This window comes from Chenopodium album, chromosome 2, assembly GCF_948465745.1.
Source record: "Chenopodium album chromosome 2, dcCheAlbu1.1, whole genome shotgun sequence".
In the NCBI taxonomy this organism is placed as follows: Eukaryota; Viridiplantae; Streptophyta; class Magnoliopsida; order Caryophyllales; family Amaranthaceae; genus Chenopodium; species Chenopodium album.
The window spans coordinates 20285609-20300624 of NC_137835.1; the positions used below are offsets into that span (position 1 = coordinate 20285609).

General features: G+C 34.4%; 1 protein-coding gene across 1 annotated transcript; it reads right to left on the reverse strand.

Annotated features, from left to right (window-relative positions):
* Positions 1-6430: 6430 nt before the first annotated feature.
* LOC145570237 (superoxide dismutase [Mn], mitochondrial-like) lies at positions 6431-9824 on the reverse strand. Its single transcript, XM_081629270.1, has 7 exons — positions 9771-9824; positions 9559-9684; positions 9416-9472; positions 9045-9160; positions 8900-8944; positions 7861-7934; positions 6431-6662 (listed from the first exon to the last, which is right to left on the reverse strand). Exons 1-4 carry the CDS (start codon positions 9822-9824, stop codon positions 9155-9157), a joined length of 243 nt encoding a protein of 80 aa, XP_081485396.1. The 3' UTR covers positions 6431-6662; positions 7861-7934; positions 8900-8944; positions 9045-9154.
* Positions 9825-15016: the final 5192 nt, after the last annotated feature.

A 15016-nucleotide genomic window follows, 5' to 3' on the forward strand; every position in this document is an offset into this window, starting at 1 on the left:
GCCCCTATAAATGTTAATTACTTTCTTTGTTCCTTCATATATGTCTCATGTCCGTAAAAAAAAAAAAAATATATATATATATATATATATATATATATATATATATATATATATATATATATATATATATATATATATATATATATATATATATATATATGTAATTAAGAGTCTTCTCTTTAGCGTATTTTCATTTTAGTTCAGTTCAATTCACTTCACTTTAGCTTCAATAAATTCAATTTAGTTCTTAATTTCATTATCTCATAAATTCAAACAAGCCCTTACTAGAATAAGTGGAGAAAATAAGTGAGTATTCTTATTAAATAAGGAAAAAGCTAACGAACATTAAAAAAAACATTAGATTACACAATTACACGATTAAAAGTAAGAGTTGTTAAATTGAAACATACATTAATTATGATGTTTCAAAAAAAAAAAAAATTTGACAACAACAAATGAAGCATGATTTTGGCATACATTCAAAATTTATACTTTGTACTATTTTAGAAAATATGTTAAATAATTTTCAAAAGCCTCGGAGACACTCGTTAGCAAGATCCATTAAAAAAGTACATAATAAACGTAAAATGACACCTTTAGAAGATGCAATAGTGAGCCCGTGTTGAAGTGCTACTAGGCTAAAAAAAATAAAATTACATTCTTTTATATTACGATAGAAAACTACTCATAGTAAATAATCATATTAAAAACAACCTAATTAGCAATAAATAGTGATCCCACAATTTATTAAGTTTCTATGTAAATCTCTATTGTATAAGCCAAAGAACATGATAATGGTGTTCACCTAAAAATTCAAAGATGTTCTAACTCTTTTAAAATTGCCTGTGTATATAAATTTAGAAACTTAAAACACGCATCACGTGCATATAAATCTAATTCCGCTTAGTTTTAATGAAAAATTTGTCAAAAATAAGCAAACCTTAACTTAGAATAAGTTGACCTTTATGTGGTATTTTCTTCAGATTGACCAAATTACTTACAACGTACCAAACAAGTCACTGTAATTTCCTCTTCTTTTGTATTAATTTTTTTTTTTCAAAAAAGTCCCCCACCCCTATCCAACTGTGGGGGAGAAAGATAGGGGCAATGAGGGAGGGAAAGAAAGGGGTAAGGGTGAGGGACGGTCGACAGTCAGGCAAAGGAAGAGAGAAAGTGGTGGGCTGACAGTAAAAAAAGTGTTTTTTTTAAAGAACAAAAAAAGTAGAATAATTAATTTTAATAAAAAAAATTTAAATAGAATCAATTGTATTATGATATGCGATATAATTTATAATAAACAATCAGTTACACTCTAAAGTCTAAAATTACCTAGTCACAACTCATTTTAGGAAGATACCATATAAAAGTGACTTATTCTTCGTTAATCAAAACATTGGCTTATTTGAGCTAACACTACCCAATAATAAGTCTATTTTTTCTTGACAAGCTTTGCTTTAAATATTAGATAAAACTACCCACTAACAATTTTCCTCCATGTGGACACCTGATTGTTTCTCCCCAAAAATGAAACCCAGTGATGAGTACATTTCACTTCTTTGATTATCGATTTAGGTGAAAAGTAGAAGAGTCTCGTGAATTTCCCTTTAGCCTTAACAATTCCTAACCTTTCCTAAAGTGTTTTAATTCAAAATCATTTATTTCGTGTCTATAAACCCAAAATCATTCATTTCGTGTCCTTAAAACCATTCATTTCGTGTCTGAATCTTAAAAAAAATATCCAAACCAGATTATTTTGGTCCAATTATTTCTAGTTGGATGGGCTTGATAAGAGATTTCTAACGATATATTATAAGCCTAAATTCGACTTAAAACAAATAAGTTATGACCAAAATACTAAGCCAAGCCCAAACCGAACCTAGGTCTATCTTACCTACGACCCAATGATCATGTGAGAGTCCAACTTTAATCCCAATCCTAAACCAATTAGGATTCATTAGTAACTTCTAAAAGTCTCTACAAGTTTCTAACCTATCCTTTCTGAAAGATAAAGATCATAGAGTTTGAAATCGAATAAAATTCTTATTTTTGATAATCCTTGTTCTATTTGAATTTAAAGACGTTCAAATATGATTTTTGTGCCTCATGATTTTTATCCAAATATTAGATGGTTGGATAGCCCTTGAAATTATCTTTCCAATGATATATCATTATCCTAATTTCGAGCTATAACGGAAAAGATATTAATGAAATACCAAACTCTATCCAAAACTGACACATATACCACTATTTTGACCATATTTTTTATTCTACAAAATATATCAATCTGATTCTAATTGTATTGAAAATTAGACTTTAATATCTTTCGAACGATGTATTATTTATCTTATTTCAATTTCCGGATCAAAAGTTACGATAAAAATAAAAACCGCACAAACTGATGTCTATTGCGCTGCGATAGTCCCATCGCGTCGCGACAAAACCTATTTTACTCTGATTCGAATTCTGACTCTTTTCTTATCCTTCGACCCTTTTCTTCCCCTATAAATACAGGTAGTTTCACTTGATTTTCAATCTTTAAAAAGCTTGATCAACACCAACAATCATCAAGCTCCTCTCTAATATTCTTTCTCTCTCTTGATTCTTTTCTTAGCCTAGGCTAAACACATCCCAACACATTCTTGTTACTTTTCACAAACAAACACCATACCTCCTTCACGAGCTTTGAATACTCCTAACCAGCTTTGAAATTGCCTTCGACCTCGACGTTAAAGGTCGATAGTTCTGTGGGTTTGGTCCCAAATCTATATTTCTATTATTATTTGATTTATTTGTTTGATTTAATCTTTCTTGAAGTTTACTAACATATGTATTTTTTGATAGAAAGAGATACAAGTCATCAAAGTGAGTAATTCAATTACTTAATTATTCTTTTGATATAGAAATCATGTTTAGAATTTTATATTAATTCCTAGTATCATGTTAGGATATTGTTATGATTTCTAGTATTATATTCCTAGTATCACGTTTAGAATAAAGCTTTGGTTGTGGTTATTAGTGACGCGCTACAGTTTGTTATTAATCCGTTTAGTATCATGCCTAGAATCTTGCTAATCATGTGTTTGATGATGATTTTGATTATGATGATGATTGTTGTGCCAATTATGTTCTTGATTGTTCATGATTGATTGTTATGCATGATCACGCCCCTTCACTACCACAAAAACTAGAATAAGAAACGCAAGATAAAGAACGGTTAACTTAGACAGGCGATCTCCAGAATCATATAGAATTCCTATCTAATTAAACCGTTCTATTTGAGTTATTTATTATTTTTATTAAATTATAAAATTATTTTATAGAACGCATTTCATAGTTAATCGTTTTATTTGGTACATCCAAAATTTACACTTACAATATAGATCGCCCCTTTTCGTCAACCGTTCTATATGTTTAACATTATTTTTTTAAAAAAAAATTAAGAAAATTCAAACATGTTAAAAGGCCCAAAATTCTAACCCTAACTTCTCTTAACTCCTAAAATAGCCGTCAATCCCATCATTCTCCATTTCTCCTTCATAACTTCATTCCCATCTTCATTTTCGATCCTCTGCTTTCACTTCTTCCCTTCTTTGAAATCCTAACTCCTTTCTCTTCTACCTTCATCCCTCAATGCCCTAAAAACTCCGAGTTGCATTACCTCCTTTCCGTCTTCTTCTTCCTCTATTTACAATTGTCCTATCTTTGCATCGCCGTTGATGTTACGAAGAATCTAGAGATACAACGAGCCTTGTTTTCCAATCCCAACTCCAATGCAGTGCGGTGAGAGAAAGATCGAACCATTTAATCTATGTTTTGCTCTTTTAATGGTCACAAGCTATTGCGAGTTGATTGGTATTTAACTTTATCAAGGTAGCTTGTTTGATTCTCAATTATTAAATATAGATCTACAACTTTTATCAATTGATTTTTATGTTATGATTTGGATTAAATTCTAATTTTTCATCTTTGATTTGTGGGTGTTTGGTGCGGCTTCACTATTTGCATGCACTATTGGTGGCGACGCTTTGGTGGTTGAGGTTGGTGGAAGCGCAGGCTGCAGTGGTTGAGCTTGGTGGAAGCGCTGGCTGCGGCGGTTGAGATTGGTAGAAGCGTTGGCTGCAATGATTGAGGTTGGTGGAAGCACGATAGGCTACGTACGGTTGAATTGGTCAATTAGATTTTTTTTTTTAATTGGATTACTATTACCACATTGATAATTTTTAAGTTATTAGTTAGAGAATTATTGTATCAAAATGTACTTCAGATGTAATTTTTTTTTTATTTTTTTTTTGGAAGCATGAGATGTAATTAATTAAATATAAAGGATAATAAAGTTTGTTTGAATTTGACATTTGATTTTGACTTTTACAATTTCAATTTCAATTTAAATTTTATTTATTATTTGACGATATAGATTAGTATATAGGAACATCCATGACGCAAAATTAATTTTTTAAAAAAACAAAAAAAATTGACAAAGAGAACGATTATCTTTGGTAACCGTTCTCTTTTATTCATTTTTTTATAAGCATATGAAATAGGAAAGAGAACGGTTATCTCTAGCATATAGAACGCCTCTTGCAACCGTTCTCTTTTCCCTTGCATATAGAACGCCTCCTATACTCGTTCTCTAAACCTTACACATCGCTTAGCAGAAGAACGCCTCTGAGGCGTTTTATAAGGCCTATTTCAACAGTTCTCTATTCCATTTTTTGTACTAGTGCTTCTTACAGGATTAAAGGGAATTTGTACTTGAAATCACGCTTAATAAGATAATTAAAAATTTGATTTAAGCTAATATTATTTTAATTCAAGTGATTGTCAATAATAGATTTGATTGTGCATTAATAATCAACCAATGTAGATTAAACATGCTTAGGATTAATTTAATGTATGTATGTTGATCGAAAAGTGCACATGTATATCATAAGAATTAATTAGAGGCCGATCATCATCTCCTAATATCCATTCATGGTTCCGGACCACTATGGAGTTAGCGATCTCCGTGATCGTGAATAGGGTGTAACCTTCATACCCTTAATCAGTTTACAAGTTCCTAAAACTTGTTGGCGACTCTTATATCTCTAGCTTCTTTCCCTTTGGACACCACCATACTTAAAAACATGATCACAGTAGGGCTCAAAGTTGAGTTTGAAAAATTCCCTACACTCCGAAAATTCCGTTTATGGATCTGATTTGTTTTCTTTTACACTAATTTTTGCAATTAATTATGTTCCAAATAAATAGGTTGAATTGTTACCTTAATTTCCAAATTAAATAACCCATAAATATCATCCAAATTTATGAACTCTGTTACCATAATAATTAACCCAAATTCAATATTGATAAATCCTAACTCAATACTTTAATCACCAAATTCATAGATATTGGTAAACTCTAATCCATCAATTAATAAATTTAAATTCCCCAAATTAGTAAAGAATAAATATTAATTGTAATTTGATCTTAAACTACCCCTAAATTGATTTATACCCTAAAACACTAAATTAATTCGAAAATACTCTATCCCTATATTAAAAATCCTATTGATTTCATGAATTATACAAACTTATTCTTCTTATTAATAATTAACCCAATTTGATAAATCTAAATTTTTAAATTTGATAACATTTGTAATTGCCAATCATGAAAATTGAAATATTTTTAATTTAATTTTTACTTTTAGTAACCAAGAACAAGGATTAATATATTTAAAAATGAAGATAAAGCAAATAAATTGGAAGATATATAAAGTGGAAAAATCCTCATCCGTAACGGGCAAAAAGGGGCCATCCGTAACGGGCAGCGTCCGTTACGTATGCGGCCGTTACGGATGGCCATTGTTATTCGTAACGGGCACTGTCCGTTACGAATAATGAGTTATTCGTAACGGACATTTGAAATGTCCGTTACGAATAAATCATTATTCGTAACTGACATTTCAGATGTCCGTTACGAATAACCCATTATTCGTAACTGACATTTTAGATGTCCGTTACGAATAACTCATTATTCGTAACGGACATCTAAAATGTCAGTTACGAATAATGGGTTATTCGTAACGGACATCTGAAATGTCAGTTACGAATAATTTTTTTTTGTATTAAAATAAGTCCTTATTCGTAACGGGCACCTAAAACGCCCGTTACGAATAAGTGATTATTCGTAACTGACATTTTAAATGTCCGTTACGAATAGAGTTTTATTGTATATAATTTAACACTTATTTGTAACGGGAAACAAAAGTGCCCGTTACGAATAACTGGTTATTTGTAACTGACAATTTTGCTGCCCGTTACAAATAATTATTAAATTAAATTTTCATTTTATTTAATTTCGACAGCATGTATTTATATATAATTAATATATATTAATTAAAACATGTTATAATATACCTGTTCCTGTAAATAAGCAATTATACCGAACAATCTTTCGTAAAAATTAATACGACGTAATATAAAAACTGAAGTAGTAACACATTACAAATAAAAACTTGTATAAATTTATCCAACATATACAACAACACTAAAAATATTACGTTGTTCTACCTAAGCTAATAGTTATGCATTCAATAAATATTTACTTCTAAAGTATTGCGCCCATTGTTCTCGAACCACATTCAACTCGTCAACATCATACGGGGCGGTCCTTGGAAAAAAATCCTATTGAAAAAAAAATATATGAAAGAGGTTACAAAATAAAAACAATCCATAATAAAAACAATCATTAGAATAAATGTGATGAACCAAATCATAGAAATAAAACTCATAATATAGAAACAAAATACATAACATCTTTAATTGACTTATATTTTGATTTCTATGAGTTGAAATCAATAAAAAGTTAACATTTACTCACTTTTGGGAGCGTATAGAGCCAAAAAGGCTTCAAAATTGTGCTAAAGGATTTCTATCTTTCCCATCTTTCAATTATTTGTTCAAATTAACACAATGTAACACATAACATCCTTAATTATCTTATTTTTTGGTTTCTATGAATTGAAATCAATGAAAATTGACCACTATCTCACTCTTGGGAGCGTATAGAGCCAAAAACGCTTCAAAATTGCCTAAGGGCCTTCTACCTTTCCCATCTTTCAAGTATTTGTTCAAATTAACACAATATAATACTAAACATCATTAATTACCTTATATTTTGGTTTCTATGAATTGAAATCAATGAAAAGTAACCATTTACTCACTTCTAGGAGCGTATAGAGCCAAAAAGGCTTCAAAATTGCCTAAGGGACTTCTACCTTTCCCATCTTTCATGTATTGGTTCAAATTAACACAATATAATACTAAACATCCTTAATTACCTTATATTTTGGTTTTTATGAATTGAAATAAATGAAAATTGACCATTATCTCACTCTTGGGAGCTTATAGAGCCAAAAACGCTTCAAAATTGTCTAAGGGACTTCTACCTTTCCCATCTTTCATGTATTTGTTCAAATTAACACAATATAACACATAACATCCTTAATTACCTTATATTTTGGTTTCTATGAATTGAAATCAATGAAAATTGACCATTTACTCACTTTTAATTAGGAGCGTATAGAGCCAAAAAGGCTTCAAAATTGCCTAAGGGACTTCTACCTTTCCTATCTTTCATGTATTGGTTCAAATTAACACAATATAACACTAAACATCCTTAATTACCTTATATTTTGGTTTTTATGAATTGAAATCAATAACAATTGACCATTATCTTACTCTTGGGAGTGTATAGAGCTAAAAAGGTTTCAAAATTTGCAAAAAAAAAACTACTAACCTCTTCTAAGACACCTTTGCACTCCAAGTAAAGGGATACAAATACGCGTTTCAAGGAGGAAATTTGAGAAGCAAATGCACTTACATGATGGTTGTTTTGACTACAGAAGAGTAGCTTGCCCCACTAGCTTTCAAAATTTCACCCATGTTTTTGAGAACCTGAAATGTAAGATGACTTGAATTATTAACACCTCTATCACTTTAGGGCCCAAAATATGAGATTTTTTTTTTAAAAGAACTAAGTGAAATAAAAGTTGAAAGTCTAGATATGCCAAACTCACGAACCATATACTGCCCCTACCTCGATACTGTGCTGGAAGCAAGAACACTAGAGGTCTACAATAATTGTAGAATGCCTAAAAGTTCATTCAAAATGATAATCTAAATGCATGTTTGGCAATAATTGGCAATTTGCAAATAGCTCACTTGCATACATCAAACTACAGTTTGTAAAAGGAACATGTTTATCTTCATGGCAAATGAAAGCCGACCAACTTATTCACATCAAAAGCAGTATTTTTGAACCAGCAGTTTGCTACAGTTTTAGGCATTTCATTGAGCACAGAAAAACAAAATTTGGGTTTACAATGCAGACAAGTGACAAGCATTTGATAAATTGATACTACTCAGCCACTGAAGCGAATTTAATATGGGCACTTTGACAGTTTGACTCATTGAGCATCATATTTGTCTTAGCTAATATTGATTAATAGGAATAAGCAAATGACCCGTTGTAGAGCATTGAGATATGCCTTTACTAAGCATATATTATCAGCACAAGATAGTTTAAAGAACCTTTCTTTGGCAAATAGTACCCCACCTCCCAGTCTCCCATCCTAACCAATAGAATGCTGCACAAGTAGAGTGGTTAGCAGCGAAAAAGGAGATGCATTAACAAGCTCGTCAAGGCAAAACTTCCTTTATTAAATGTATATAAATATATAATTACACTCATAAATCCGTAATTCCGTCCATTTACTATCCAGTGATTGAGTCATCACGGGTCCTTCACAATTACAAGACTTTTAGACCCCCAGCATACTTGTACAAAAGAATGATTTCCTGATAGTAGAGCTATAACAAATCTTTAAGTTACCGTGTCAGTTTGCAAAAATTTTCATTACCTGCTCAGTTTGTTCCTCCACATTTTCTGATACAAACTTTCCCGTCTGCATTCAAACAGGTATTGTTTACATTAGTAAGCAAGAACAATTACAAGAGCACAAACTGACAAAATTAGCTGGAAATAATCAGATTTGAAACTCAAACCTCAGGCACAAGACCCAGAACACCAGATACAAAGAGCATGTTGTTTGCTTTAATGGCTTAAGAATATGGTCCCAATGCCGCAGGAGCCTTGTCTGTTTGAACAACTTCCTTTAAACCTACATACGCGGAAATGATAACATACTCATAAATCATCACTAGTTAAGAAAATGTGATCACAAATTCACAACCATACAGACTAGAAAACCCAACAGCCAACATGCAAATGAAAGAGGATATTATCACAGTATAACTCTGTCTTAATTTGAGTACAAAGGAATTTCCCTCTAAGAACATCACGTTAGAAACACAAGAAATTTCAAGCTTTGCTCCTATTAATTAAAGAAAACAATCTGGGGCCTCTGGGCATTCACCTGATTTGGAGTGGTTTCAACAAGAAGCTTCTTCGACTGTGTGTCAAGTCCAAGCCACTGCTCCAATGAATTCAGATTATCACACAGTTAAGAAGGGGTAAAAGAAGAAAGGTCAACTAAAGGTTTCTAAGACTGAAACTTACCACCCATCCAGAACCTTGTAAGGCAGCTCCTTCTGCATTCATTTTCTGGATAAGAGCTTCCAGAGAGCCAAAGTTTGAATCAATTGCCCAACCCAGTGAAGCTTTTGGAGGCTCACCACCTCCTTGCTGCAACAATGTCATGATATCATTTACATCATCTGTCTAATTTCACACAAACTAGATAACAATAATATCTCAGTACTGACACTTACACTAATTGGAGCAAGATTCTTCCAGAAAATAGAGTGATTTACATGACATGCCATTAAATTTGTCCAAAATCAACTCAAAGATATGAATAAAACACTGATTAAAAGGTAGGATTTGTAGGAAGCTAAGAAAACATTGAAACATCATGGAATAATTATACTCCCTCCGTTACATATTACTCGCAACAAAGGAATATTTTATGTCTCACAAATAATACCCCTTTGTTGCGAGTAAAATGTAACGGAGGGAGTACATATAATGCCAAAGGACAATGTAGGAGAAAATGCATAAAATCAATCAGTTGATCAACTATTAAAATTCCGGCAGGAAGCATAATACAAAAGCATTTAAGATTCTTGGAAGACCACAAGTCCACAATCTGCAAGTACAATGGCAACAAGACAGCTTCGGAAAACACTAGACACAAGCTAGTAATTGTCCGCCTTGCTGCTCACACTTTGTAGATGCAATCTTCTTCAATCCTTTTTCAACCTCGTAACACTCAAAACAAATTTGATGAAACCTGTCTCAACAAATTCTCACAGAGCAATGGCGTTGAGAAAACCTCTCATATCTACCAAAGTACCAAGTATTGCTAATAACCCACCCCCCCTCATAAATCAATCAATTAATTCATACTTAGCTCAAAATTCAAAGGCTTTTAAACTAAAACATAATAAAACCCAAAACAAATGGAAAATAGTAAAATCAATCAATTAATTTGGGGAAAAAAAAATAAAACCTATAATTAAGTAATTGCAATTTAGCAAACTGAAACAAGGGTTACGAAATTGGGGGAGGAGAGAGAAAGAGTACGCTTTAATGGAGAACTATGAGCGCTTCAATGGAGAACTCAGACAGCGCTTCAATGGAGAACTCAAAAAGCCCTTCAATGGAGAACTCGGAGTGCGCTTCAATAATGGAGAACTCGGAGTGCGCTTCAATAATGGAGAGCTCAAAGTGCGCTTCAATGGAGGAGAAGAGTGAGAATGAGAGGAGAAAAAGATTGAACTGAGCTTGGAGCTCCTTCAATGGAGTTGAGGGAGGTGAGGACGACGACCTTGCGCGCGGGAGCTGCTTCAATATTGGAGAGAGAAAGAGGAAATTTTTTGACAGAGGGAGTGAGAAAGGGGAAAGTAAAAATTTAGGGCTTACTTTAAAACCTTATTCGTAACGGACACCCCATGTTAGTTACAAATAACAAGGTCAAAATTCTGTTGACTTTTCTATTTGTAACGGGCAATATTTGTTGGTTACGATTAGTTAGTTAATCGTAACGTGCAGAATAATGCCTGTTACAAATAACAACTTATTCGTAAAGGGCACCAATCTGTCCGTTACGAATAACCACTTATTCGTAACGGGCACCAATTTGTCCGTTACGAATAACCCTTTTCCTGCCCAATTCACAACTTTTTTGTAACGGACATTGAATTTGCCCGTTACGAATGACTTAATTGTAACGGAAAATCATATGTCCGTTACGAATAGCTTGTTACAAATAAGATTTTTTCCACTAGTGTATAATAAAATAGTGAGACCTAAATACGAAAGTTTTGGGCAGATAACGTGGGTAGTGCTACTGTAGACACCCAAATGTGTCTCCCCAAAACCAAACTCAGCCAATGATGAATACCTTTCACGTCATTTGATTATCGAACGAAGTGAAAGTGTGAAAATTCTAGTGATGCGGTTGTTTTTATTAAAAATCTCTCTTTCTGTTTTTAAAAACATTTCTTTTTATATTCTATTTTATGAAAATAGCCAGTTCAATTTAGTTTGGTCCATGATAAGGGTCCTGTAATAGCGTAGTTGGATTGGGCTCGAAAAGAGGTTTCCAACGATACATTATAAGCTCAATTCCGATGAATAATGAGGAAGTTATGTCCAAAATACTAAATTGAGCCCGAAATGAATTTTATATGCGGCCCAATGATCTAGAGGAGGGCCTATTAATTATTATTCCTAAAGTTGTTAGGATTGACTTTAATCTTCTAAAATAATCTAGAAGGTTCTTGTAAATTCTAATGGAATTAGGATTAATAATTATTATTTTAAAGAGTTTTATTTGGAATAAAATAAGTGTTATGATAAATTTGATCTTAAAACTGTCACTAGGTGAAAAAATAATATTGAACGCCCTAAGGCCACCGGTTTTTAAAAATCGGTGGGGAAAATATGGAGAAAAATAGGTGGGATTTTGAGTGGTGGTTTTTCGCTATCAGTTCAAACCAAACCGGTGGGAAAACCATTATTCTCACCGGTTTGGTTCAAACCGGTGGCCTTTTATTAAAAAAAAACCCATATATAAACCCCCCTAACCCTACCTAGCTTCATTCACGCACTCACCAGCCTCCTCACTTCTTCTCTCTCCTGCTCTCTCCTCTCCATCTCTCGATCTCTTGCTCTATCCTCTCCATATCTCGATCTCCTGCTCTCTCCTTTCTCCTCTCCATCTCTCGATCTCATCTCACCACCACCACCGTCGTCGTCCTCTTATCTCTCCTCTCCTCTCCTCTCCCTCGTCTCTTCTTCTCTATCCTCTCCCTCGTCTCGTTTCACCACCACCACCACCACTAACCACCTCCTTCACCAAGTCCAACATCAACAACAACAACACCCTCGCTTAGTGCATGTTTCTGGGTTTAATTATTCGAGGTTAGGGTTTCTGGGTTTAATTATTTTTGTTAAATGTCTTGATTTTGGGTTTGATTGTTGTAATATTGTTCGAAATTGTTGGGTTTAATTGATTTTGGAATTTTCTAGGATGATTTTGAAATTTTTTGCATTTAATTTATGGGTTTAATCGATTTTGATTCGATTTTATTGATTTTAATCTAGTTTGGGATTTTATTAATTTTAATATTGTTTGGGATTTTAATTCGATTTTATTAATCGATTTGAAGTTGATAGTTTTAATTTTAATCGATTTGATTTCAATTTAAATTCTAGGTTTTTTTTTTCTTAGTTCTTGGTCATCAAATTCTGGGGTTTTTTGTTTTTCCAGGATTTTTTAAACTAATTTCTGGGTTTTGGTTTTTATTTTTGTGGGTTTTTTTTCTGGGTCTGATTTTGTTCGATTAAAGAGTACACTAGTGGAAAAAAGGTTGTCCATAATGGGCAGCGGCCGTTACGGATAGGAAGCCCGTTACGGATAGGAAAACGTTATTCGTAACGGGCACTGTCCGTTACAAATAAGTACTTATTTTTAACGGGCAGGTGAAACGCCCGTTACAAATAACTACTTATTTGTAATGACCGACATGAATGCCCGTTACAAATAACCAAGTATTTATAATGGGCACTTTAACTGTCCGTTACAAATAACCAGTTATTTGTAACTGGCAGTATCAATTCTTTCCTCCCACGTATCATCATATTCAGGCATCACCATGCTCGGCGACTTTAAAGCAAGCCTTGGCTCTGATACCAACTTTCACGGTCCGAGAGTTCTGACACCAGATCGTGCGGCGCACACTTGTCTATTGACGACAAAGACGCAAGCCTAGAATGAGAGAGGTTCATGAGCACACAGCAACACGGACCAAAGGTATCTCAAGAAAGCACACGTCAACTACGGGTGCGGAGTCGGGGCTTGTGACGGCCGATACTTAAAAGCAGGCACAAGCGGAACCGACGAGATAAAGGCGTCTTTGGAGGGTCTCTTGGTTTGGTGGGGGTGCTTTAAAACAAGGCAAGCACAATATCTATAAAGGCTTAAAACAACACACAAGTCTTAAAGCAATAAAAATGGGGTAAGGAGCTTTGATTCATTAACCGTCACCCTCTAAAGAGCTTTATATTGAATAAGGAGAGAATTACAAGTGAACGCTGAAACGACAGTAACACAATAATTCTCCCTACAGTCTAGAAGAAAGACTTAAAAGACACTACATAAGGGAAATTACAAGGAAAAGGGAAGGGGATACATAGAAAAAGAGGTGGATTCTAACATCCTCCCCCACTTAAGTTGTCGACGACCTCGTCGACTTACAAACAAACTTACACTTAAAAGAAAAGTAAATAGCAGCTTCACTCTTCGGTTGCAGGGGTGGTTCTCGTCCTTGTTCTGATGTTGGCGCAGTTGCTAGTGTTGCGGCTGTCGTCTTCAGCAGCTGGATGATATGGTTTGAGGCGACTAACGTAGAAAACTAGGTGAATCCTCATCCACGTAGGCGGTTCAACCTTGTAAGCATTCCTCCCAATCCGTTTGGTGATTCGGATGGGGCCTTCATGTTTTCTGATCAGTCGACGATATCTTCCTCTGAGAAACTTGAGTTGATCTGGCAGGACTTTCACCATCACCATGTCCCCTACATTGAATTCCAACGGCCTTCTATTCTGGTCAGCCCACTTCTTCATTCTCTTCGATGCTCTCTCTGAGTAAGCGCGAGCAACTTCCATGTTCTGCTGCCATTCTCGCTTGAACTCTCGTGCTTTGCTGCTCCTTCCATCTTCGGATGTTGCTATGGTGTGAGGTAGGAGAGGTTGTTGGCACATCACCAATTCGAATGGGCTTCTGTTGGATGCGGTACTCTTCTGGGCGTTGAAGCAAAGTTGGGCGATGTCAAGGAGCTTCACCTAATCCTTCTGATTGGCGCTAACAAAATGCCTCAAGTATTCCTCTAAGACCGTTGAATCTCTCAATTTGCCCATCAGATTGAGGATAGTGGCTTGAAGACATGTTCAAGGCTGACCCCATGAGTTTAAACAACTCTATCCAAAATATGCTTGTAAATCTTGTGTCTCAATCGCTGACGATGCTTTGTGGCAAACCCCAATACTTCACAATTGTGTTTGAAGAACAATGACGTCGTCTCCTCAGCACCGCAAGCCTTCTGCGAGGGAACAAAGGTGACATATTTTGAGAATCTTTCGATCACCACCATTATCGCTGAATACTAATCTACTTTGGGGAGAACACTGATGAAGTCCATAGATATGCTCTCCCATGGACGTATCGCCACAGGGATAGGATCTAAGAGGCCTCTAGGTTTCTAGCGATCCACCTTGTCTTGCTAACAAACCAAGCAGGTCCGGGTGTAGCTCATGATGTCTTCCTTCATCCCGGGCCAATAGTACCCCATGGAGAGTAAGCTTAAAGTCCTCTTCCAACCTGGATGTCCAGCCCATTGTGTGTCGTGGCATTCCTTCAACAACATTTTCCTTAATCCCCCTGCTTTAGGGATGAAAAGCTTCGTACCCTTGGTGAAGATGAGGCCGTCTTCCATTAAAAAACATTTGGTCT

Bases quoted from the DNA above. Each gene is read 5' to 3' on its own strand.
- LOC145570237 (XM_081629270.1), bottom strand. From the start codon at position 9,824: ATGGCATGTCATGTAAATCACTCTATTTTCTGGAAGAATCTTGCTCCA. The intron at 9,685-9,770 runs GTAAGTGTCAGT...ACATTGTTGCAG, and splicing joins AGAATCTTGCTCCAATTAGT to CAAGGAGGTGGTGAGCCTCC. The intron at 9,473-9,558 runs GTAAGTTTCAGT...TCATTGGAGCAG, and splicing joins TACAAGGTTCTGGATGGGTG to TGGCTTGGACTTGACACACA.